This window comes from Salvelinus fontinalis, unplaced genomic scaffold (assembly GCF_029448725.1).
Source record: "Salvelinus fontinalis isolate EN_2023a unplaced genomic scaffold, ASM2944872v1 scaffold_0533, whole genome shotgun sequence".
Lineage (NCBI taxonomy): Eukaryota > Metazoa > Chordata > Actinopteri > Salmoniformes > Salmonidae > Salvelinus > Salvelinus fontinalis.
Genome location: NW_026600742.1, coordinates 30,227 through 56,725, shown reverse-complemented (window position 1 = coordinate 56,725; position 26,499 = coordinate 30,227). Strand labels below are relative to the sequence as shown.

Below are 26,499 nucleotides of genomic sequence, written 5' to 3'. Positions count from 1 at the left end.
ACGTTTTTCTACCGATAAGTTACAACATCATTATCTAAAGGGGGTGAATCCTCACTGCAGAAACAATAAATAGTGGGGAGAGCGGGTCAATCTGGTCCACGAGGATTTAGTTCATGCTTAAAAACGAATTCTTCATTTTTTTACGCGCATTTCACGATCTGACTTAATGGTAGCCTACCTTTTGGCTTTTACATTGAATATTTGCAATTTTTTCATTGTTCTAGATTTATTTTAAGCATTTTAAAGGTAGATCCGTTTATGAGCTAAATGAACCCGCTCTTTTACTTGAACGGAGCCAAATGTGCCGGCTCACCGAATAGCCTCAGAAAGCCCATCACTACTACAGCGGAGAGGTTAGATCCAAACAGAGCACCACAATCAACAGGCAGGCGGTTATTGGGATTTGACTGTCACAGGGACCAACTAATAAGAGGTTATAATTCATTGGAATTGTTGTGATTGTATGTTTGTCTGTACAGTTATGGCTGTCCTGTTATTATTTTGTGTCTTGATCAATTATGAGTAGCTAAACCATATCGACTTTTGGACACTGATGCGCAGGAGAACCCCTAGCTGTCAATCAAGCAGGCGCCGGTGAACGGATTATGACGCTCAAGCGTTCCAAATGACGCAACAATACAGTTCCAGAACAGAGGAAGTTAATGCCGAAGATGTTGTTCGGTTCCACACTAAAACTGCTGTTTGACAAGTGGGATTTGAGGTGAGTCAAATATTTACAAAAGATTACAATACATTAATCCTCTGCTAGCCTACTTAACTTATAATTCTGTCATGGTAAGATAACACATGTGAAAGTGAACGTTAATGTATTTGAAATATTTTTTATGCCATTATCTAGCTAGCCTTATAAAATACAATTATTAATTATGGAATTGTTTTTTTCTGTTGCTATCAAATCAATCCATCTGTATTTACTCTTCTGTCTGTTTGTCTTGTTGACTTATCTGTCTGTCTGTCTGTGTACAGTCTAGCCAGCATATGCCAGAAAGGTTCTTTCACATAGGCTCATATTCACAAAGTCTCACAGAAGGAGTGCTGATCAATAATCCGTTTTGTCTTTTAAATCAAACTGAATCCGTTTTGATGGACAGGAGGGGACCTGATCCGAGATCAGCACAACTACCCTGAAACACTTTGTGAACACAATCCAGGTGTACTGTGATTATGAAGTTGTGATGAGGTAGTATTATATTAGTCGTGCTGATGCATGATGGGTTGTAGGCTAGAGCTTGAGTACTGTAGTCTGAAGGCTGTTTCTGAATTCACTGACCTGGTGAGTAAATGTTGTGTACAATGGCACCATCTAGTGACAGAAACATAGAAACACACATTGTTGCTGAACGAAGGCATCTCTTTATTTTCCAGAAATAAAACTTGTAGACCTTTCCTGCAGTCTCTGAGGAGATGGACACCTCTTCTTGTTCTGGACGATCTCCGTCTCCTACTGGGACTGTCTTCTTACCCCCTCCTATCATGTGGAACAGTCTGTAAGTCATTCATCACATAACCTAGCTCTGGTCCAGGGCATTATGTGCGGCTTGCTGAAGGAAGGCTCAGCGTCTGCAAGCTGTACTTAACGCCCTGGACCAGAGCTACACATTACCCACCTCTGGCCATCATGGACAGTCAACTCATCACATTCACGTACTGTAAGTCACAGTTGAGTGAGTTGTGTGATTAAAGGCAGTTTAATTGAGCAGAAGTTTCATTATTATTGTAATATTGTAGTAAATTGTCTGAGTTCACTTCCTAAATAATGTGTTGACATTCCTTTGCACCCAGCTACAAGCAGGCAGAGATGGAGGTTCAGTTCCTGAGGGAAGAGAAGAAGACCTGTACAGAGAAGGAAGCCCACATGCTTGAGTTGAGGGGGAAGGATCGAACGATCCGAAATCAGAAGAAGGAGATGGACAGACTTCAAGTGTGCCTCTGGGAGGAGGAAAAGAAGAAGAGGAATGGTGGAACGGAGAAGGACGAGATGATTGAACAATTACAGTCTGAGACAGACCATCTCAGAGCCCTTTTGAAAGATGAAAGGAGGAGAAGAAGAGTAGAAAGGGGTATTATGAAAGAGTGGAAGGCTGAGATCCTGAGACTGAGGGAGGCAGAGAGACAGAGAGAAGCAGAGAGAAGCAGCGAGACAGAGAGAAGCAGAGAGGCAGAGAGAGCCACAGAATGGGAGAACCAGAGAAAAATGCAGGAAGTCAACAGACTCAAACAACTGCTGGAGCTGCTGATGGTGGACCTACAACTGGCCCACGTAAGACATGTCATTGTTATTATTAAAAGGCAGTGTATATTCACCCGGCTGAAAATGAATGGCGGCAGTATGCTAACCCAATGTTAACTTTTATGCCTTTCCTAAACGTTAACCCTTACCTTAACCTCACTGAAACTATACCTTTACCATAACCCAACCCTAGGTCCTAAACCTAACCTTCATTTATCTCAACCCCTACGCCTTTCTTCTGCCGGTTGAATATCCACTTCCTTATCAACGTCATTACTGTTGTTGTTGTTGACAACTGTATCTGTGCAGGTTGTAAATAATTGCATTAGTGAAACATCATTTGTAGTAGTAATTTCTACAAGCATAAACATCAGAGGCAACATTAAATTGCAACAGGAATTTCTCAAACCCCTAACTGAATGGGCAAGCTAGTTGTGTGTTTGTATTTGTACACATTTTGGACATAATTGATTCCATAAAATGTCTCATAATTTTTTCAAACCATGTCAATACATTAATTGACAATGAATTGTCCAGATGAATTGATCAAAATGACCCTGCTATTGATGTTGTTCAGTGTTTGATTCAATTACCTAGGTCTAAGTTGTATTTCTATGTATCATTCTCTGCAAATGCTTTGAAAGTATGTTTTGGTCATAGATTATCACTAATTTCACCTTTTAAATTTAAGCAAGAGATAGAGAGATTGAGGCTATGGCAGAAAGTCATGGAGAATCAGCGACCAAGACTGGCCTGGAACAACAACCCTATTGAGACAGAAAGAGAGAGGGAAAGAGAGAGGGAAAAAGAGAAAGAAAGGGAGATGGAAAGGGAGAGAAAAGCAGAATTGGAAAGACAAGAAATGAAGAAGAAAGTAAAACAGGCAGAAGAAACGATAAAAGTGTTAGAACGAGAGATTGAGAGATTGAAAGAGACTGAAAAGGAAATCATATTTGAAAGAGAAAGAGACATGCGTATTGCAGAGAATGAGAAAGTCAAACTGGTTAACGAAAAGGTGAAAGAGTTAGAGAGAGAGGTTGAGAGACTGAAAAAAGATATGACAACAAAAGAGATTCAATACAAAATCAAATTTGAAAGAGCGAAAGAAGCGTATAGAAGACAGAATGAGAGAGTGAAACAGGTTAACCAAAATGTACTAGTGTTAGACAGAGAGGTTGCGAGAATGAAAGAAGACATTAGATTGAAAGATGAGACTGAACCAGAGAGAACATTTGATAGAGACAGAGAAAGAGAAAATGATTGGAGACGAAGTGAAGAGGAGATGACAAATAGAGTGGAGAGAGAGATGGAAATGGAAACAGCCCTCATCAATGACAAAAAGACATCTGAATTGGAGGAAGTCTTCAAGAAAATCAAGGAACAGCTGATAGAATTAGAAAATATGGAAACAGACAAATATAAATGGAAACAGAACCAAATGGACATGGAGGAGAAGATGGAGGGTGAGAACAACAAACAGAAAGAGATAGAAAGAAAGAGAATGGAGAAAATTCCAAAACAGAGACAACAAGAAGATGAGAAGAAGAAGGAGATGGAGAGAGAAGAAGAAGAGGAGAGACACAAACAGAAGCACATAGAGATGGAAGAGGAAGAAAGAGGGAGTGAAAAAGAGAAACAGAGAGAGATCAAAAGGAAGAGAATGGAGAAGAGACAGAAAAATATGGAAAGAGAAGAAGAGAGACAGAGAGAGATTGAAAGAGAGAATGAAGAAGAACGATGTAAACAGAAGCAAATTGACATGGAGAAGGAGGAAAGAGAGAGGGAGAACAATACACAGAGAGAGATAGAAGAGATACACAGAGGACAACAACGAGAGGAGAGACAAAAACAAACGGAGAAGGAGAAAGAAAGGGAGAAAGACAATGAGAATCAGAGAGAGATGGAATTAAAAGATCGGCAACAGAAAGAGATGGAGAAAGAAAAGATGATCATGAGAGAGAGGGAGGAAGCAGGAAAAAGAAAGGAGGGGCAGAAAAATATTTTGGGGGAAATTGAGGGACAGAATGAACTGGAGATAGAAGAGGAGAGAGAGATGGAAGACAAGCATGAAGTGATTAAGGAAGCAGAGGAAGAGTACAGGGAAAGAGAAGAGAGAGCAAAGGAAGTAAGCATGAAGAAACATGTAGTAATGAATGTTAAAGCAAAAGCACGGGAAGTCTTCAATAGACGTAAAGAGAGAAGGTTAGAAGTGTTGAAGGGGGAACGAGAACACATAGAAAGAGGACAACAAATCAGGAGGGAGAAGGAGGAAAGACAGCTGGAGATGGAAAGAAAACAGGAGAGGGCAAGACAACAAGAGGAGCAGGATAAAAAACAAGAGATTGAAATTGCTAGACAGAAAGAAATGTTCAGACTAAGAGAGGAGGAGAGGCAGAGAGAGGAAGAGAGAGAGGAGGAGAGAAAGAGAGCCGTTAAAGGCCATTTAGCTTTAATCAGAGAGAGAGAGATAATAGAGGCAAACAGAAGAGAGGAGATGGTGGAAGAGGAAAGAAGGGAATTCCTTGAAAAGCACAAGAGGGGTGACTTAGAGGAGGAGGAGGAAAAGGAAGAAGACAAGGAGGACATTCTCCCACCTGATAAAAGTATCCGAAGGAGAGCTGTGGGCTGGATAAATAAGAAGTGGGAGAAGAGGAACCTCAAGAAGATCGAGAGAACCTATCAGAGAGAAGCTGAGGAGGGCTATAAGATCGTCCACATAGGTAAGACCTGTTTTCCCTCTGCTCATGACATCATCCTCTTTAGTCTCCTCTACACACATCAGTTACACACCAGTCATCATGTTGCATCATTGTTTCAATATAAAACTACTGTGTAAAGAATATGTTAGCTGACATGGCTAATTGAGTGACTGACTGACATAACAAGAAACATACTGCTGATGTAACAACCACGTGTTTAAATGGTACATTGTGTCATCTACTAGTCTAACTCTCAAGACTAAGTAGAGACCCAGATAGAGTTGTGTCATCTACTAGTCTAACTCTCAAGACTAAGTAGAGACCCAGATAGAGTTGTGTCATCTACTAGTCTAACTCTCAAGACTAAGTAGAGACCCAGATAGAGTTGTGTCATCTACTAGTCTAACTCTCAAGACTAAGTAGAGACCCAGATAGAGTTGTGTCATCTACTAGTCTAACTCTCAAGACTAAGTAGAGACCCAGATAGAGTTGTGTTATCTACTAGTCTAACTCTCAAGACTAAGTAGAGACCCAGACGGAGTTGTGTTATCTACTAGTCTAACTCTCAAGACTAAGTAGAGACCCATAAAGAGTTGTGTCATCTACTAGTCTAACTCTCAAGACTAAGTAGAGACCCAGACGGAGTTGTGTTATCTACTAGTCTAACTCTCAAGACTAAGTAGAGACCCATAAAGAGTTGTGTCATCTACTAGTCTAACTCTCAAGACTAAGTAGAGACCCATAAAGAGTTGTGTTATCTACTAGTCTAACTCTCAAGACTAAGTAGAGACCCATAAAGAGTTGTGTCATCTACTAGTCTAACTCTCAAGACTAAGTAGAGACCCAGATAGAGTTGTGTCATCTACTAGTCTAACTCTCAAGACTAAGTAGAGACCCAGATAGAGTTGTGTCATCTACTAGTCTAACTCTCAAGACTAAGTAGAGACCCAGAAAGAGTTGTGTCATCTACTAGTCTAACTCTCAAGACTAAGTAGAGACCCAGATAGAGTTGTGTCATCTACTAGTCTAACTCTCAAGACTAAGTAGAGACCCAGACGGAGTTGTGTCATCTACTAGTCTAACTCTCAAGACTAAGTAGAGACCCAGACGGAGTTGTGTCATCTACTAGTCTAACTCTCAAGACTAAGTAGAGACCCAGATAGAGTTGTGTCATCTACTAGTCTAACTCTCAAGACTAAGTAGAGACCCATAAAGAGTTGTGTCATCTACTAGTCTAACTCTCAAGACTAAGTAGAGACCCATAAAGAGTTGTGTTATCTACTAGTCTAACTCTCAAGACTAAGTAGAGACCCAGATAGAGTTGTGTTATCTACTAGTCTAACTCTCAAGACTAAGTAGAGACCCAGATAGAGTTGTGTCATCTACTAGTCTAACTCTCAAGACTAAGTAGAGACCCAGATAGAGTTGTGTCATCTACTAGTCTAACTCTCAAGACTAAGTAGAGACCCAGATAGAGTTGTGTTATCTACTAGTCTAACTCTCAAGACTAAGTAGAGACCCAGACGGAGTTGTGTTATCTACTAGTCTAACTCTCAAGACTAAGTAGAGACCCAGATGGAGTTGTGTCATCTACTAGTCTAACTCTCAAGACTAAGTAGAGACCCAGACGGAGTTGTGTTATCTACTAGTCTAACTCTCAAGACTAAGTAGAGACCCAGAAAGAGTTGTGTCATCTACTAGTCTAACTCTCAAGACTAAGTAGAGACCCAGATAGAGTTGTGTCATCTACTAGTCTAACTCTCAAGACTAAGTAGAGACCCAGATAGAGTTGTGTCATCTACTAGTCTAACTCTCAAGACTAAGTAGAGACCCAGATAGAGTTGTGTCATCTACTAGTCTAACTCTCAAGACTAAGTAGAGACCCATAAAGAGTTGTGTCATCTACTAGTCTAACTCTCAAGACTAAGTAGAGACCCAGATAGAGTTGTGTCATCTACTAGTCTAACTCTCAAGACTAAGTAGAGACCCAGATAGAGTTGTGTCATCTACTAGTCTAACTCTCAAGACTAAGTAGAGACCCAGATAGAGTTGTGTCATCCACTAGTCTAACTCTCAAGACTAAGTAGAGACCCAGATAGAGTTGTGTCATCTACTAGTCTAACTCTCAAGACTAAGTAGAGACCCAGATAGAGTTGTGTCATCTACTAGTCTAACTCTCAAGACTAAGTAGAGACCCATAAAGAGTTGTGTCATCTACTAGTCTAACTCTCAAGACTAAGTAGAGACCCAGAAAGAGTTGTGTCATCTACTAGTCTAACTCTCAAGACTAAGTAGAGACCCATAAAGAGTTGTGTTATCTACCAGTCTAACTCTCAAGACTAAGTAGAGACCCAGATAGAGTTGTGTCATCTACTAGTCTAACTCTCAAGACTAAGTAGAGACCCAGAAAGAGTTCCTAAAAAACACACACAAGAACGTGTTTTGGGGGGATCCGGGGGCTAGTAGTGGCCATGCGACCCTAAGCGATCACATATGCCCTACTAGTGGCCATGCGGCCCTAAGCGATCACATATGCCCTACTAGTGGCCATGCGGCCCTAAGCGATCACATATGCCCTACTAGTGGCCATGCGGCCCTAAGCGATCACATATGCCCTACTAGTGGCCATGCGGCCCTAAGCGATCACATATGCCCTACTAGTGGCCATGCGGCCCTAAGCGATCACATATGCCCTACTAGTGGTCATGCGGCCCTAAGCGATCACATATGCCCTGCTAGTGGCCATGCGGCCCTAAGCGATCACATATGCCCTGGCACTATACAAAGAATATGTGCCATTCGGGACTCATGTTCAACTTAGGGTCAATTCGGGAATTATTGCACTTTATTGACAAATTCCATGCCTTGCTCAACTGAAAAGAGTAAAGAATCATTGAGATTAAATTGTGTTTTCTATTCTTCATTCCCTGTGTCCATTACATTTAAGTTGATACCAGATCCCTAAGTTGAATGTGAACTCTACTTCTTCTCCCCTACCAGCCATCCCTGGACACACAAGGCTAACAGCCACCATGACACGGGCAGAGAGAGAGAGGGAGAAGAGGAAGGAGCTGCTGAAGGCTGAGAAGAGAAGGAAGAAGATGGAGGATTTTAATAAGCAGTGGAGAGAGCAGTCCCTGCTTAAAAAACAAACTCATCAGAAACTGATGGAGGAGAGGGGGAAGATGAAGGGACATTACCTGGAGCAGATGAATCTGGAGGCTGATGCTCAAATCAACACCCGGTGTCTAACCACCCAACACAGCCACGATTATCTGGAGACAACACAGCCCACTGGATCTGGAGATGGCCACCAGGAAAGGCCAAGGAGGCAACAGGCATGGGCAGAGAACCAGCAGGAGTGGCCAGAGAACCAACAGGGGGGGCCAGACAGCCAGCAGCTAGAAGCTCCAGAAGAGGCTGAAACATCAGAGCCAACCTCCAAGAACAAGAAAAGGCCAGGCATCTGGAAGAGAATTAAGATGGGGTAAAGAATGTTTAAACATCTATTCATGTTTTACACTGTTAATATATATGTTGTCACTTTAAAAAGTGACATTATCCAAATGTGAGGGTTTAGTGTACATGCAACACACATGTAAATATATAGATACTTACCTGTCTCTGATGTCTTACAGCATTCCTGACCTGCTGTCTGCCTAGAGCTGGAACATGTAAATATATAGATACTTACCTGTCTCTGATGTCTTACAGCATTCCTGACCTGCTGTCTGCCTAGAGCTGGAACATGTAAATATATAGATACTTACCTGTCTCTGATGTCTTACAGCATTCCTGACCTGCTGTCTGCCTAGAGCTGGAACATGTAAATATATAGATACTTACCTGTCTCTGATGTCTTACAGCATTCCTGACCTGCTGTCTGCCTAGAGCTGGAACATGTAAATATATAGATACTTACCTGTCTCTGATGTCTGACAGCATTCCTGACGTGCTGTCTGCCTAGAGCTGGAACATGTAAATATATAGATACTTACCTGTCTCTGATGTCTGACAGCATTCCTGACCTGCTGTCTGCCTAGAGCTGGAACATGTAAATATATAGATACTTACCTGTCTCTGATGTCTTACAGCATTCCTGACCTGCTGTCTGCCTAGAGCTGGAACATGTAAATATATAGATACTTACCTGTCTCTGATGTCTTACAGCATTCCTGACCTGCTGTCTGCCTAGAGCTGGAACATGTAAATATATAGATACCTGTCTCTGATGTCTTACAGCATTCCTGACCTGCTGTCTGCCTAGAGCTGGAACATGTAAATATATAGATACTTACCTGTCTCTGATGTCTTACAGCATTCCTGACCTGCTGTCTGCCTAGAGCTGGAACATGTAAATATATAGATACTTACCTGTCTCTGATGTCTGACAGCATTCCTGACGTGCTGTCTGCCTAGAGCTGGAACTCGAAGAAGCCACAGTTCCACTGAGGTTACATTGGTCATTAAAAGTGTTGCCCAATAATTCCTCCTCCTCTTTAAGTCATCAAGCCACATTTCCTCCACAAAACATGATCGTCTCCTCAAGCCAGCAAGTATCCTCTTTATCAGGCAACAAACCATCGAAGGTCAGTGACTCTCCTCCCCAGAGCAGAGGTTCTCATCTTTATCCTAATTAAATTCATCTCTGCTCACCACCTCTACTGTCCTAGAAAATATCCCAAAAATGGAAATGGTTTAAACAGAAGTCCTCCCCTCAGACCAGTGGCTCCACAAGCCAGAGTTTCTTATCTTTATTCAAGTTGAAGGCAACTCTGATCATTTCCACCACCTCACCTGTTAAGGGGAGGTGCTGAAAAGGAGGTCTGGGAGGAGGTCTGCAGGTAGCCTGGACCGGACCGGTAGCAGCTAAGTTACTGGCTCCATCCCCGGACAGAGCTACTCAAGTCAGGCCAGTGATGTTTGACGATGTCATTTTTGTTATTAAAGTTTTACGTTTTAATAAAAGCATTACATTTAAAAAGCAATATTGTTGTTACGGTGTGGATTGTTTTGTTATTTATTAGAATTGAACAGGAGTCATGGTAGATGTTAGACTTTCAATGAGACACCTAACCTTCCATCAGTTTGCTACAATGTGTGACATGTTATATTAGAGAGGAGTCCTCTATACACATCTATTTTAGACCATAGGAGAAATATCAGATTGAAATAGCTTCTCTAAGAATCTGAGGAGAGAGCAACAGTAGACGCATCGTTAGCTCTCCCACCTCCAGTTCAGTACTTGGGTCATTCCACCAGTTGAGTACCTTTTGGGGAGTGTAACTTTTATTTCACCTAATTCTAACATTCTGTCATAAAGAGCACATGTTCAACTTAATAAAACACATGTTTTCCCATCTCAAAAGTTTAAAAAATACATACTATAGCGAGTGTCTATTAAGTGCCAAATAAAGTGAAAGGGTTGACTAACAGAGTTGACTATTTCATTTAGAATCAACCATAGATCCCCATGTGACAGGGGGAATGGAATGCAAGCTTACCAAACAAATGTAAATTGTTTAAAGATTTCTAGACTGTCTATCTATAGGTAACAGGGTTGATGTGTTATAATTCACCCAGTGGTGATTGCAGCATGTACATCTTGGTGGGGAAAACTCCCCCAAAATGTTTTAGATGAATGCCAGCAAAGCCACTACACAACACTAAACAATACATTAATTGCACTATAACTTTGACAAACGGTGCCCACAAACTGTTAGGGTCGACATAAAGCTATCCCAACAGCAGAGCTTTCTTTTCAGCACCATGGAGTGAATCCTTTTTAAAAAACATAGCTGATATGGCTGACTTGCTTAAACAAATGTGGTTTCTACTGACAGTTGAGATGTACAAACTATGGCATAAGGGGACAACAAGTGGACTACAGGCAATCCGTAATTTTGATGAAGACATTAATGAGAGAGCTGTACGGACCCAGTCAATATAACCGTTAGTTCAGCACTTTAGAAATGTTGATTATGGGCCGCTCTTACAGTATTCTCCCTGTACACCAAGTCATAACTCTATGTAAGCAGACTTTGAAAGCTCTTACAATATTTGATGATGACATTTCTCTAAAGGCTATAGTCTACATGTGCAGCACCAAGTCAGAGCAGTAGGCTAAATTATGAGAGGGGAAAGGGACCAAATTATTCGTGTGAGGCACATGGTCTATTAACACCTTACTACATTTACATTTAAGTCATTTAGCAGACGCTCTTATCCAGAGCGACTTACAAATTGGTGCATTCACCTAATGACATCCAGTGGAACAGCCACTTTACAATAGTGCATCTAAATCTTTTAAGGGGGGGGGGGGGGGGGCAGAAGGATTGCTTTATCCTAGGTATTCCTTGAAGACTACACAACATACACTTAGTATTACTTTCTTAGCTACAGTATACACATCTCCCTGGCATAGTACATCATTTATAGAGCAGCATCCAATACATTTTTGGATTCACCTTGTTGTGATGTGCTCACTTGAACAGGAAGGTGTCCCGGCTCTACCAGGGGCTTGAGGTGGTCTCCCACAGCTCTGCTGGTGGAGTGGTAGACACCACCCCCGGCTCTACCAGGGGCTTGAGGTGGTCTCCCACAGCTCTGCTGGTGGAGTGGTAAACACCACCCCCGGCTCTACCAGGGGCTTGAGGTGGTCTCCCACAGCTCTGCTGGTGGAGTGGTAAACACCACCCCCGGCTCTACCAGGGGCTTGAGGTGGTCTCCCACAGCTCTGCTGGTGGAGTGGTAAACACCACCCCCGGCTCTACCAGGGGCTTGAGGTGGTCTCCCACAGCTCTGCTTATGTCATGTTCTGTGGCCTTGCTGTTCCATTTCTTCACTGCCCCTGCAACACAGAAATAAACGCATTTCGTAATATTATATAAAACATTAAAAGTAATGTATTTGGAACATCTATGGCCTCAGTTACACCTGGCACCTAAATGTGACTTCTGTCATCTGATCACTCCAAGGTGCATTCGGTTCAGATCTACCAGGATGGGCCTTTGACATAGTCTGGATGCAGTCAGTTCACTGAATATAAATAAGCAACGTAAAGAGGTGGGGTGAATGAGTGGGGAAAAGTACATTTGACACAAATGACCTTAATAATAACAAAGAACAAATGTGTGTGTCTGAGAGGAAATTAACTTTCATACAGCCAAAAGGGGTGAGAAATTACACCAATATCTGTGGACAATTTGCACTAATGTAAATAAACATAGATGATGGAACATATTCCCTTTAGCTGACGTGATGAACCACTAAGGGGACATAAATATTTACCATCTAAACCATGCGTGACCTCTCACCTCTCTGGCTGTAGAAGTGTTCTTCCTAACCAGTCCCTCAACAGCTCTCTGACTGAGCTCCACCCTCACTGGGTCTTCAGAGGAGAGGAAGGCTGAGGAGGGATGGAAGGATGAATGGATCAGTCAGTCAATAAAGTGTAGAGCTGCTGTCTATGCTGTCTGACAAAATCACTATTTTCGTAGTTCATTAAAGTAAATATGTCTTTATGACTGCTGAATACAAACTATCAAACACTTAGATCATGTATTTTCAGGTAGAGATACATCCTTGGGACGTCTCTAGCCAATTGAAGTTGACATTTAAAATGGTTAAGGTAGGGTTTAGGGTAGGGATGTCCCAAGGATCCCGGATAGCATTGACCACCATACATTCTTCTGTCTCTTTTACGTAGCAGGTGTAAAATAAACAGACAAGACAAGTAGGCACGCAGTGCATTATGGTCATTGTAGTTTAAAAATATACTCTAATTATCCCTATCTGTATGTGGGGTTGTTAGAGAAGAATGTGATTGTCAGCCCTAACAATCCATTCTAGCACCTCATCAGGCTCTGTAAAAGTCTTCATTGATGACGTGTTCCTTCTATTCCAGGGGACAGCAGAGGAACTTCATCGATTCCACTCCTTCATCAATACAAGCAGTGAACATCTGAAAATCACCCTCACCTTTGATGCGCATGAAATAAGTTATCTGGACATTTTGATTAAGAGGGAGGGGGTTGGTTTTAGCACAGACCTATACAGGAAGCCGACGGACAGGAATTCCCTGTTACACAGAGACAGCTTCCACCCTACACCCCCAGACTGCAACCCACCACTCAGGTGGTCTCTCCCTTAGAGTTCAGCTGCTGAATCAACTGGTCAGCCGTGACAAACCAATAAGAGTTAGGTCTGTAGAAGAGGCGGGACATGAAGCCCATCTGACTGGGAGGTGCCAACACATGGAGGTGCAGGTGAGAAACAGAACAGAAAGGGGGCCAGTGGAAGCCAAACCAAACATCACTGAGGTCTGCTTCCTACACTTTAACTTGTTGTCTGAAATTTTTTTTAAATTTTCCTCACCTTTCCTCACCTGCGTCCAGTCAGCAGATGGACTAGATGCCGCTTAGGCCGCCCGTTGTGAATCCGTCAAGAATTCAGACCAGAGCAAGTTTGTATGAAGGTCTGGTTATTAAAGGGGTTCATAGTTCAATAGTAATATCCTCTAAAACGCTCTGGAGACAAACTTTGCTGCCCTGTTTCCAGTTGACAATTTTGTTAAATCACATAAATAGTACTCTTCCAATTCAGAGCCTGGATTTCCCCCCTGATGCTAATATCCATATCATGTTGAAATCAATAGAACAGGGGACAAACATTTAGGGTTCTACATTGTGACATCATTAAAATACTCCTACTACAATGTTTAAAACATTCTACATTGTGACATCATTAAAATACTCCTACTACAATATTCTACATTGTGACATTTATTCATTGATATCATGAAACAACTCCATGTATTTTCTGATGTTTGATCAGAGATATTTTACTAGAGTATCTCTTCCCACATTGATCACAGCTATGAGGTTTCTCTCCTGTGTGTGTTCTCTTGTGTAGAGTCAGATGGCTAGATTGCCCATAACTCTTCCCACATTGATCACAGCTGTAAGGTTTCTCTCCTGTGTGTATTCTCTGGTGTTGAGTCAGAGAGGCAGAATGACCAAAATTCTTCCCACATTGAACACAGCTATACAATTTCTCTCCTGTGTGTGTTCTCTGGTGCACTGTCAGAGAGCTAGATTGACAAAAACTTTTCCCACATTGACCACAGCCATAAGGTTTATCTCCTGTGTGTCTTCTCTGGTGCACTGTCAGAGAGCTAGATTGACAAAAACTCTTCCCACATTGATCACAGCTATATGGTTTCTCTCCTGTGTGTGTTCTCTGGTGCACTGTCAGAGAGCTAGATTGACTAAAACTCTTCCCACATTGATCACAGCTATAAGGTTTATCTCCTGTGTGTGTTCTCTGGTGTAAAGTCAGATGGCCAGATCTAATAAAACTCTTCCCACATTGATCACAGCTATAAGGTTTCTCTCCTGTGTGGATCATTTGATGAGTTTTAATGCCTGATGAGGAGGAGAATCTCTTCCCACAGTCAGAGCAGCAGTGAGTTCTCTTCCCTGTGGATCTCTGCTGGTGTTTATTGAGGCGTTCTGATCTGGAGAGACTCTTCTCTGCCTCGTCAGCATCATGAGGTTGTTGAGGCTCCCCAGATCCACGATAGTCCCGTATCTCTCCTGTGTGAACAACAAAGTCAGATGATTAAAGGCCAACAACAGTGGAAATCCACTGTAAAAGGTGATGCCAACAGTGTAGCCATGATGTTGTACAACAATTGACGTCTGTAATGAATGTTAAAATTATTTGACAATTGTCTTAAATTGAGCAAGAATAGTCATATATTGTCTTGTTTTCACATTAGTAGTAACATCGATGATTGTAGGCTAGAAATAAGTTATTCATGTTGTTGAAACTCTAAGCAGTGTGCCTGACAACTTTTGGTCTCCAATATAGGGCCCTTTCTGTGTTTCCTAAAATTGAGGAACGAGGGCGATGAACATACAATTTGGTTGTAGAAACTCCTCCCCGCTAATGAGGAAACCACTAGTTATGGATGTAGTATATCTGGTAATGAGGAAACCACTAGTTATGGATGTAGTATATCTGGTAATGAGGAAACCGATAGTTATGGATGTAGTATATCTGGTAATGAGGAAACCACTAGTTATGGATGTAGTATATCTGGTAATGAGGAAACCGATAGTTATGGATGTACAATATCTGATTAGAGCAAAAATGGTGAGCAAAGATTTTAGTTTTTCAGTTTTTTCTGAATGTGAATGGGGGAAAACTCAGGGGAGTAACCTCCATTTACAGGTTGCTTATGAGTGCATTTCACACTACTTTGGATTATAATTGTAAGGCTTGTTTGAATGTCCTGTGTAATATAATGTTTGCTACAGTATTAAGAAATGTTTAATTATTGAAGAATCGCATTATGACAGTATCTATTTGGGTGTTGTCAATAAAGTTATGATTTTTTAAATGTATTTTTAATTACATTTTCCCCCACCTTTATTTAACCAGGTGTCCAGTTGAGAACAAGTTCTCATTCACAACTGCCACCTGACCAAGATAAAGCAAAGCAGTGCGACAAAAAAACAACACAGAGTTACACATGGGATAAACAAAAGTACAGTAAATAACACAATATAAAAATCTATATACAGTGTGATGGAGTAAGGAGGTAAGGCAATAAACAGGCCATGCTATGGGTGGGTGTTGCTATGGTGACCAGTGAGCTGAGTTAAGGCGGAGCTTTACCTAGCAAAGACTTATAGATGACCTGGAGCCAGTGGGTTTAGCGATGAATATGTAGCGAGGACCAGCCAACGAGAGCATACAGGTCACAGTGGTGGGTGGTATATGGGGCTTTGGTGACAAAATGGATGACACTGTGATGGAATGCATCCAGTTCGCTGAGTAGAGTGTTGGAGGCTATTTTGTAAATGACATCGCTAAAGTCAAGGATCGGCAGGATAGTCAGTTTTACGAGGGTATGTTTGGCAGCGTGAGTGTAGGAGGTTTTGTTGTGAAATAGGAAGCATATTCTTGATTTAATTTGGGATTGGAGATGTTTAATGTGAGTCTGGAAGGAGAGTTTACAGTCTAACCAGACACCTAGGTATTTGTAGTTGTCCACATATTCTAAGTCAGAACCGTCCAGAGTAGTGATGCTAGTCGGGCGGATGCTGGCAGCGATCGGTTGAAGAGCATGCATTATGTTTTACTAGCGTTTAAGAGCAGTTGGAGGCCACGGAAGGAGAGTTGTATGGCATTGAAGCTCATTTGGAGGTTTGTTAACACAGTTTCCAAAGAAGGGCCAGATGTATACAGAATGGTGTCGTCTGCGTAGAGGTGGATCAGAAAATCACCCGCAGCAAGCGCGACATCATTGATATATACAGAGAAAAGAGTCGGCCAGAGAATTGAACCCTGTGGCACCCCCATAGAGACTGCCAGAGGTCCGGACAACAGGCCCCCCGATTTGACACACTGAACTCTATCTGAGAAGTAGTTGGTGAAGCAGGCGAGGCAGTCATTTGAGAAACCAAGGTTGTTGAGTCTGCCGATAAGAATGTGGTGATTGACAGAGTCGAAAGCCCTGCCTTAACCTTTATCACTAGACACCTCATAGTGAGCTACAGGTAGGAATCAGCAATGAATCCCAATAATGAGACACCTCTGGGGAGGGGTGTCAGCAACATTTTTTTTAAAATATATACAGTGGGGAGAACAAGTATTTGATACACTGCCGATATTGCAGGTTTTCCTACTTACAAAGCATGTAGAGGTCTGTAATTTTTATCATAGGTACACTTCAACTGTGAGTGAAGGAATCTAAAACAAAAATCCAGAAAATCACGTTGTATGATTAAGTAATTAATTTGCATTTTATTGCATGACATAAGTATTTGATCACCTACCAACCAGTAAGAATTCCGGCTCTCACAGACCTGTTAGTTTTTCTTTAAGAAGCCCTCCTGTTCTCCACTCATTACCTGTATTAACTGCACCTGTTTGAACTCGTTACCTTTACAAAAAAACACCTGTCCACACACTCAATCAAACAGACTCCAACCTCTCCACAATGGCCAGGACCAGAGAGCTGTGTAAGGACATCAGTGATAAAATTGTAGACCTGCACAAGGCTGGGATGGGCTACAGGACAATAGGCAAGCAGCTTGGTGAGAAGGCAACAACTGTTGGCGAAATTATTAGAAAATGGAAGAATTTCAAGATGACGGTCAATCACCCTCTGTCTGGGGCTCCATGTAAGATCTCACCTCATGGGGCATCAATGATCATGAGGAAGGTGAGGGATCAGCCCAGAACTACACAGCAGGACCTGGTCAATTACCTGAAGAGAGCTGGGACCACAGTCACAAAGAAAACCACTAATAACACACTACGCAGTCATGGATTAAAATCCTGCAGCGCACAGAAGGTCCCCCTGCTCTAGCCAGCGCATGTCCAGGCCCGTCTGAAGTTTGCCAATGACCATCTGGATGATCCAGAGGAGGAATGGGAGAAGGTCATGTGGTCTGATGAGACAAAAATAGAGCTTTTTGGTCTAAACTCCACTCGCCATGTTTGGAGGAAGAAGAAGGATGAGTACAACCCAAAGAACACCATCCCAACCTGAAGCATGGAGGTGGAAACATCATTCTTTGGGGATGCTTTTCTGCAAAGGGGACAGGACGACTGCACCGTATTGAGGGGAGGATGGATGGGGCCACGTATCGCGAGATCTTGGCCAACAACCTCCTTCCCTCAGTAAGAGCATTGAAGATGGGTCGTGGCTGGGTCTTCCAGCATGACAACGACCCGAAACACACAGCCAGGGCAATTAAGGAGTGGCTCCGTAAGAAGCATCTCAAGGTCCTGGAGTGGCCTAGCCAGTCTCCAGACCTGAACCCAATATAAAATCTTTGGAGGGAGCTGAGAGTCCGTATTGCCCAGCGACAGCCCCAAAACCTGAAGGATCTGGAGAAGGTCTGTATGGAGGAGGAGTGGGCCAAAATCCCTGCTGCAGTGTGTGCAAACCTGGACAAGAACTACAGGAAACGTATGATCTCTGTAATTGCAAACAAAGGTTTCTGTACCAAATATTAAGTTCTGCTTTTCTGATGTATCAAATACTTATGTCATGGAATAAAATGCAAATTAATTACTTAAAAAGTAGGAAAACCTGCAAAAACGTCAGTGTATCAAATACTTCTTCTCCCCACTGTATAGTGTTTTATGACAAACTGTTTTTTACAAATCCGTCAAGACACCAACTTAGACTTTACAGTGAAATGCTTTACTTACAAGCCCTTAACCAACAGTGCAGTTCAAGAAGAAGAAAACGTTTACCAAGTAGACTAAAATAAAAAGTAATAATAAAAAGTAACACAATGAGAATAACAATAACGAGGCTTTATACAGGGGGCACCGGTACCGAGTCAGTGTGGAGGCTATATACAGGGGGGCACCGGTACCGAGTCAGTGTGGAGGCTATATACAGGGGGGCACCGGTACCGAGTCAGTGTGGAGGCTATATACAGGGGGGCACCGGTACCGAGTCAGTGTGGAGGCTATATACAGGGGGCACCGGTACTGAGTCAGTGTGGAGGCTATATACAGGGGGGCACCGGTACCGAGTCAGTGTGGAGGTTATATACAGGGGGCACCGGTACCGAGTCAGTGTGGAGGTTATATACAGGGGGGCACCGGTACCGAGTCAGTGTGGAGGTTATATACAGGGGGCACCGGTACTGAGTCAGTGTGGAGGCTATATACAGGGGGCACCGGTACTGAGTCAGTGTGGAGGTTATATACAGGGGGCACCGGTACTGAGTCAGTGTGGAGGCTATTTACAGGGGGCACCGGTACTGAGTCAGTGTGGACAGTGTGGAGGCTATATACAGGGGGCACTGGTACCGAGTCAGTGTGGAGGCTATATACAGGGGGCACCGGTACCGAGTCAGTGTGGAGGCTATATACAGGGGGGCACCGGTACTGAGTCAGTGTGGAGGTTATATACAGGGGGCACCGGTACAGAGTCAGTGTGGAGGCTATATACAGGGGGCACCGGTACCGAGTCAGTGTGGAGGCTATATACAGGGGGCACCGGTACTGAGTCAGTGTGGAGGCTATATACAGGGGGCACCGGTAGCGAGTCAGTGTGGAGGCTATATACAGGGGGCATCGGTACTGAGTCAGTGTGGAGGTTATATACAGGGGGCACCGGTACCGAGTCAGTGTGGAGGCTATATACAGGGGGCACCGGTACTGAGTCAGTGCGCAGGGTTACAGGCTAGTTGAGGTAATCTGTACATGAAGGTAGGGGAGTGTAGCGACTATGCATAGGTAACAAACAACCAGTGAGTAGCAGCAGTGCACAAAAGGGAGGGGGGTGGGGGGTCAATGTAAATTGTCCGGTGGCGATTTTATGAATTGTGCGGCAGCAGAGAGAACAGTCTATACTCCAGTCACGTGGGCTTTCCTCTGACACGCCTGTTATAGAGGTCCTGGATGGCAAATTATTCTGAATTGATATGAAAGTACAGCGTTTTATGTTTCTAGAAATGTATCGCAATTGAGAATGGATTCACATTTAGATGGAATATTTGACTATTTTACCTGCCAGGGCCAGTCTACCTCTGAAAATAACATACAGTCCTTGGACCTTGAGGAGTAACGGGGGCAGCAATCAGCAGTAGAAACAATAACAAAGCGTACTCCCTGCCCGTTTCAGTAAAAAGCTGAGGGATGGGGCTGGAGAAATGCAACCATCCATGATATCAACATTATAGTTTTAACCATGTTTTGAGGATATACAGTGTTTGTTTATATTTACTGACAAACATTGGAGATAATATAAGCTTATATTTTGGGTTCTGATGGGGTACGACAGTTGAACTAAGCTCATGAGGCATTTACTGTATAAGTGAATTCTTAAAGAAACAGATGGGTACATATCATTAATGTATAAGTCCCAAAATGCTGATTGCCCCTTTAAGACTACATATTGGGCTAATCTAATAGGAGATATTGAGGACTACAGTATTTCAGGCATTGTCATTGGATGCATTTGATCAATTGTTAACGTTTTGTTGATGGTCCACTCTTGATGTTCTACACGTTACAGTGTAGCTTCAGCCATTCCTACAGAACAACATTAAAGTGTAGAAACCCTTTACTGCATATTGGTTCAACGACTGCAGAGACGGTACTTACTGGTGTTAAACAGATCTCCAACCTCCTCTTCTTTCACACCAAAAACTACATCCTCCTCCTCTTTCACTCTGAACGCGTCTTCCTCTTCTTTCACTGTAACAGCCCCATCCTCTACTTCTTGTTTTACTGTGACAGCCTCCTCTTCCTCCTCCTCTTTCACGACAACGTTCAGCCACAGACCTCCTTTCTCCGTCCAGCAGACCTCCTCTTCTTTAACAGGAGGGGAGAAGTTTAGGGAGCTCATGTTCGGGGATGTTAGCTAGCTAGCTATCATTAGCGACTAGGCTAGTGCTAACTTAACCAGCCAGCTACTATAGCTGACTAATACAAAATAACGTAATATTAAATTAAATAGGTTAACAAGTAGATACGACCTAAGTGTGTCGAAAACACAGTAGGTAATATACACCGAAAGCGTATAAATAGCTTGAATCTTTCGGCTATGTTGGTTAGCAAGCTACCGAGGTGGTTGACGAGCTGTTTATGAAGAACCGTCCACTAGATTATACGTCACGCTGGCAGTGTCGCCTGAAAGACGCACATCGCCGTCTGCTGACTGGAGGGGAAACGCAGTTGAGGATCATATTTTATTTTCAGACAAAGATTATTTTAAATGGATTTAAGTAAATAATACCATTATATTGAGACATACAAAGACAGGAATGTGTTGATTGATTAGTGCGAATAAAAAATGGTTACTACAGCACATTTAAGGCAGTTTCGTTAAGTTATACTAAATCTAAATAATTAGCTAGCTACTGTAGGTATTTACTGCTCCTACATGGTGTAACAATACATCATGTAGATGTATATAATGAACAGACTAGGTCTATACTGCTCCTACATGGTGTAACAATACATCATGTAGATGTATATATTGAACAGACTAGGTCTATACTGCTCCTACATGGTGTAACAATACATCATGTAGATGTACACTACCATTCAAAAGTTTGGGGTCACTTAGAAATGTCCTTGTTTTTTCATTTATTTACCTGTTTTTGCTTTGTCATTATGGGGTATTGTGATGTCATTATGGGGCAATGTGATGTCTTATGGGATATTGTGATGTCATTATTGGGTATTGTGTAGATTGATGAGGGAAAACATGATTGAATCAATTTTAGAATAAGGCTGTAACGTCACAAAATGTGGAAAAAGTGAAGGGGTCTGAATGCTTTCCGAATGCATTGTATATATAGGGGCAGTACTTAGTGACATCACTTCATGAAACAGGAGGTACAAATATATAACATAGATTCACAATATCAACATTCAATGTATCAAAATATATGACCAAGCTGGAAGTGGAAACGCCAGCCCAGCCACAATCCTAGAGGTTCACTGATGATCAACCTCCTCCTTCACATCTGACTCCTGATGATCAACCTCCTCCTTCACATCTGACTCCTGATGATCAACCTCCTCCTTCACATCTGACTCCTGATGATCAACCTCCTCCTTCACATCTGACTCCAGTGATCAATCCAGAGCGTTTTCTTTTTTGGGGAATCCTGATGGACGACGTCATCGAATAGGACGTCATCACCACCACCGCCCACAAGTTAATTGTCATTGAGGTTATTAATGGGAAGAACATTAACAATATGTCCTGTCTGGTAACTTGTCTTTCGTTCAAAGGATTTACATTGGCAGGTGCACAGGGAGAAACACCATTAATAAAACTCAGTTGATCTTAAACTGCGGAAACACTTTTGGAAGTCTTTAACTGCATCAAAGTCTGTGGCCTGTGATGTTGGGACAAATGATAGTCCCTTATTATACAAGAGACAAAATTCACAAATTCTACAGCACAACGGCAGAGTCATGTCTTCAGTGTAAAACTAACAATGACTCAATAATCCTTCTGGGAATGTTATGATGTCATAAAGGTATGGGAGGAGTTAGAACGTTGGCTGTCAGAAGTACAGTTATACAATGTAAAATTACTTTTAATCTGTCTGTCTGTATATTTCAAAACATGGCATTTGAGGGTGCAGTGAGATACCCCAGAGTTGGACGATACTTTTCTCATCAATCATCTTAAATATTATACTTAATTAAACCTGGAAATCAACCAATCCTCTGTTTTTAATTCAATTCAAAATTCAAAAAAATATAAATTAAATGGTGCTGATGAATGCGCTGGCTTTGTTCTAGTGGGTCTGGGCAGGTGTGATGTAGTTACTGGAGATGGAGGTGTGTTATAGTGGTTCTGGGCAGGTGTGATGTAGTTAATGGAGATGGAGGTGTGTTCTAGTGGGTCTGGGCAGGTGTGATGTAGTTAATGGAGATGGAGGTGTGTTCTAGTGGGTCTGGGCAGGTGTGATGTAGTTAATGGAGATGGAGGTGTGTTCTAGTGGGTCTGGGCAGGTGTGATGTAGTTAATGGAGATGGAGGTGTGTTCTAGTGGGTCTGGGCAGGTGTGATGTAGTTAATGGAGATGGAGGTGTGATGTAGTTAATGGAGATGGAGGTGTGTTCTAGTGGGTCTGGGCAGGTGTGATGTAGTTAATGGAGATGGAGGTGTGTTCTAGTGGATCTGGACAGGTGTGATGTAGGTAATGGAGATGGAGGTGTGTTCTAGTGGGTCTGGGCAGGTGTGATGTAGTTAATGGAGATGGAGATGTGTTCTAGTGGGTCTGGGCAGGTGTGATGTAGTTAATGGAGATGGAGGTGTGTTCTAGTGGGTCTGGGCAGGTGTGATGTAGTTAATGGAGATGGAGGTGTGTTCTAGTGGGTCTGGGCAGGTGTGATGTGGTTAATGGAGATGGAGGTGTGTTCTAGTGGGTCTGGGCAGGTGTGATGTAGTTAATGGAGATGGGGGTGTGTTCTAGTGGGTCTGGGCAGGTGTGATGTAGTTAATGGAGATGGAGGTGTGTTCTAGTGGGTCTGGGCAGGTGTGATGTAGTTAATGGAGATGGAGGTGTGTTCAAGTGGGTCTGGGTAGGTGTGATGTAGTTAATGGAGATGGAGGTGTGTTCTAGTGTGTCTGGGCAGGTGTGATGTAGTTAATGTTTGTATGATGTTGTAATTTGTATGTGTATGTTTATAAAATATCAAATGAAATATATGTTTTAAGTCCCAATGCAAAGTTACACCTTATTACATTTAACCAATCAGAATTCAAAAGAATGCCAAAGTCAGGTGTGAAGTAATATGGAGGACCAGCCTATTCCCTATGATAAAAACTACAACAGAAATAACTTCAAATGTAGAACTTCATATTAAACCAATCGTTTGAACTCATGATTTCATGAAAATCCCCCAAATCCACAATATAAAGATTACAAGATTATTATTGTCAGTCAGCTTGCACGCTAGCAGTAAGCCAAGGTTGTAAAAGTTACAAAACTCCCATAGTCTACTTCACAGAGAACATGCTGAAAAGTAGTGATGGGGAAACAAAGCTTCCTGAAGCATTGATGCTTTACAGCCAATTGTGTCAAAAAATAGGTTCATTACTCAAGGCTTTGAGAGACACAGAATTTAGAACAGCCACATTTTATAGATGACGTCCGTAGCAGCGTAGCCATTATGTCATATATTAAACCTTCATGTCTTCTTCTAAACCACTGGCCTTGATCAAGAGCATCAAATCCATGCTGCATTGTGGGTAAATTGACTGGCTGACTGATTTATAAATAATAATGAGTAGTTATTTATGATGTAAGGTGATTTGTAGATCAGTCCGTTGGCAGTCACCTGCAGTGTCGAACCAAACCAAACCAATCAGGTGGTTGTTAGACGAAATGATTCTCCAGACGCCATTGATGACGTGTTGCTGATAAAGTGATACAGGCATCAGCACACTGCTTTGAATTATTGTTTAGTGATATGGACGCTCGTAGCTCCGGTATCAAACGTAACATATCGACAAGTTGACACAACATAAAGGAGCAAGCAGGTTGATTTCCTCTGTCATTTTGAGCCCAGGGCAAGAAGTCACCAGAGCCCACCGTGCTAACGGGTTCCCACTAGATAACACAACCACACAGTTCATGAAAAGCCTGAGGTGAAGCTTGAGCTAGATGTCAACCTATCGAGCTAGTGTGACCTTCCTGGTCTCTCAAGTCAGTGAGTCAACACAGGAAGGAGCAATGGATGGATAGTTCATTTATTTCCAAAGCTGCAATGATGGGACACACACAGTCTGGATGAATGATCAGTAGTGACGGGATATAAATAGCACTCCCACAGCAATTCCACATTAATCTGCCCTTTAATATACTAACAAAAAAACTATTGAAATGTCTATCAAAGTTATTGTGATCGTAAAGTGGATTCCTAATAATTTCTAATTTACTATAATAAATTAAGCAATTGTTTACATGTCTCTCATATTCACTACATCAGAATAAACTGTCATCCGTTTTACTAACAAAATATCAAATTAACCTGGAAAATGGCTCAATGTCCCCCTCTGGTGGCGAGGAAGTATAATACACCTAAACTAACAAAACCGGGCTAATTAACTGGCTGGTGTTCATGAATTTATAAAACATATACTCTATACATTTGTCATAAATGACCTGCATTGATGAGACACACAGTGTGGATGAATGATCAGTAGTCAACAGGGTAAAAATAACACTCCTAAAGAAGATGCGTTTTCCAGTTAGATACCAACTTGAAAGAGGGAACTTTAGCATAAAACCCACATGGAAAACGGAGATTTGGCAAATAACATATAAAGAGAGGCTTACTTGACGCCAAACCAACAACAGTAGTTACTAAAACATAAATGGCTAATGTATGATTTAAAAGGTGGATTTTATGATGTAATGTCAACTTTATATATTTCTATCCCGGGACTATTCAATTTTGAACTCACCCACAGAGCAATTCTCCATAAATCTGCTGTGGATTACCCAGAATCCCGAAATAAATTAATACATATGTGATAATTCAAAAACATAACTGGTTGTGCTAATAGGGAACCAGATCGTGAACACAACTAAGTTACTAAGTCCATAACCACACTGTATTGTTACACTGGTGAGTAAAAACTCATGCTTCCTACACTAACTTTTTGTCTGAACATTAAAATATATATTTTACGTCACACTAGCGTCATTGTCTTAAAGTCGCACATCTCCATCGCAGTCAGAGGTTCAGACTGAGCGTTACCCACTCGTCAGCTGATGGCGGTGTGCGATTTTAAGGCAATGCTGTAAGTGTGACGTATAATCTAGTGGACGGAACGCAATGCTGTAGGTGTGACGTATAAATCTAGTGGACGGAACGCTTCTTTCAGCAGCAGCAACAGTTAGTCAGCCACCTCGGTAGCTTGCTAGACAAAATAGCCGAACCCATAAAGCTCTTTAGACGCTTTAGTGTATATTAGCCACTGTATTTTAAACCCTTGTCTGTCGTCTAGTTAGTTAGTTATCCTATTTAATTTCATATTTACGGTGTTGTTATTATTCAGCTAGCGGGCTGGTTAAGTTAGCATTAGCCTAGCTAGCTAACATCTCCGACCATGAGTTCACTAAATTACTCTCTTCCTGGTGAAGAAGAGACGGTCTGCTGGACGGAGAAAGAAGCTCTCATCAAAGAGGAGGAGGAAGAGAAGGATGTTACAATACAAAAACAAGTAGAGGGTGAGGTTGTTACCCTGAAAGAAGAAGAGAAAGACGTTTCAGTGAAAGAAGAGGAAGACGTTACAGTGAAAGAAGAGGAAGACGTTACAGTGAAAGAAGAGGCGTTCAGAGTGAAAGAGGAGGAGGGTGTTACAGTAAAAGATGAGGAGGATTCAGTTTTTGAAGTGAAAGCGGAGGATGGGGAGAATACAATCTCATCGGAAGAAGAGGAGAAGGAGGAAACTGGATATCTGGGCCCGATTTCCCAAACGCAATTTAAGGCATCCAGTGGTTCTAAAGATGAACTTAGCCATAAGATGGTTTTGAGAAACCGGGCCGTGATTACCACTGGTAAGTACTGTCTTAAATACAGAGGTACAAACTCTGCAGTTGTTGAACTGATGTTTGGTGTTAAAAGGGAAATCTGCAATTGCTACATCCATATTTTGACTTTAAATTATTTATTTTATAGCCATTGATTCTTGGAGAATATAACACATGCCTCATGAGCTTAGTTCAAATGTTGTACCCATCAGAATCCCAAATAAGCTTTTTTACTCCAATGTTTAGAAACAATGTAAATCAACACTGTATAGCCTCAACATGGTTAACTATAATGTTGATATCATGGATGGGCAGTCCTTTCATCCATAGGTCTGTCTATGAATTTGAGAGTAGTTAAATGTCTCCAGGCCCATCTTAATCTTATTACCAAAACAGTTGTGGATTGAGAGCCTTGTTATTGTTTCAACTGCAGGTTGGTTGATTGATGTGTGGCTTTTTTAAAGGGACAACCTAGTATTTAAACAGCAACAAAATGGCTG

At 42.0% G+C, this 26,499-nt stretch overlaps 2 protein-coding genes and 1 long non-coding RNA gene across 3 annotated transcripts; 1 reads left to right on the top strand and 2 right to left on the bottom strand.

Moving 5' to 3' along the window:
* Nucleotides 1-1,403: 1,403 nt before the first annotated feature.
* LOC129846415 (uncharacterized) lies at nt 1,404-13,087 on the bottom strand. The gene is made up of 4 exons (XR_008758254.1): nt 12,267-13,087; nt 11,418-11,800; nt 8,151-8,416; nt 1,404-1,489 (listed from the first exon to the last, which is right to left on the bottom strand). It is a non-coding gene; the product is annotated as an uncharacterized LOC129846415 (long non-coding RNA).
* Nucleotides 1,413-9,930, top strand: LOC129846413 (trichohyalin-like). Its single transcript, XM_055914341.1, has 4 exons — nt 1,413-1,508; nt 1,804-4,971; nt 7,951-8,437; nt 9,345-9,930. The coding sequence occupies exons 2-4, from the start codon at nt 2,979-2,981 to the stop codon at nt 9,367-9,369; spliced, it is 2,505 nt and encodes an 834-aa protein (XP_055770316.1). The 5' UTR covers nt 1,413-1,508; nt 1,804-2,978; the 3' UTR covers nt 9,370-9,930.
* A 630-nt stretch (nt 13,088-13,717) lies between the features above and the next one.
* Nucleotides 13,718-20,577, bottom strand: LOC129846414 (zinc finger protein 239-like). The gene is made up of 2 exons (XM_055914342.1): nt 20,095-20,577; nt 13,718-14,546 (listed from the first exon to the last, which is right to left on the bottom strand). Exons 1-2 carry the CDS (start codon nt 20,336-20,338, stop codon nt 13,747-13,749), a joined length of 1,044 nt encoding a protein of 347 aa, XP_055770317.1. The 5' UTR covers nt 20,339-20,577; the 3' UTR covers nt 13,718-13,746.
* Between the last annotated feature and the right edge of the window lie 5,922 nt (nt 20,578-26,499).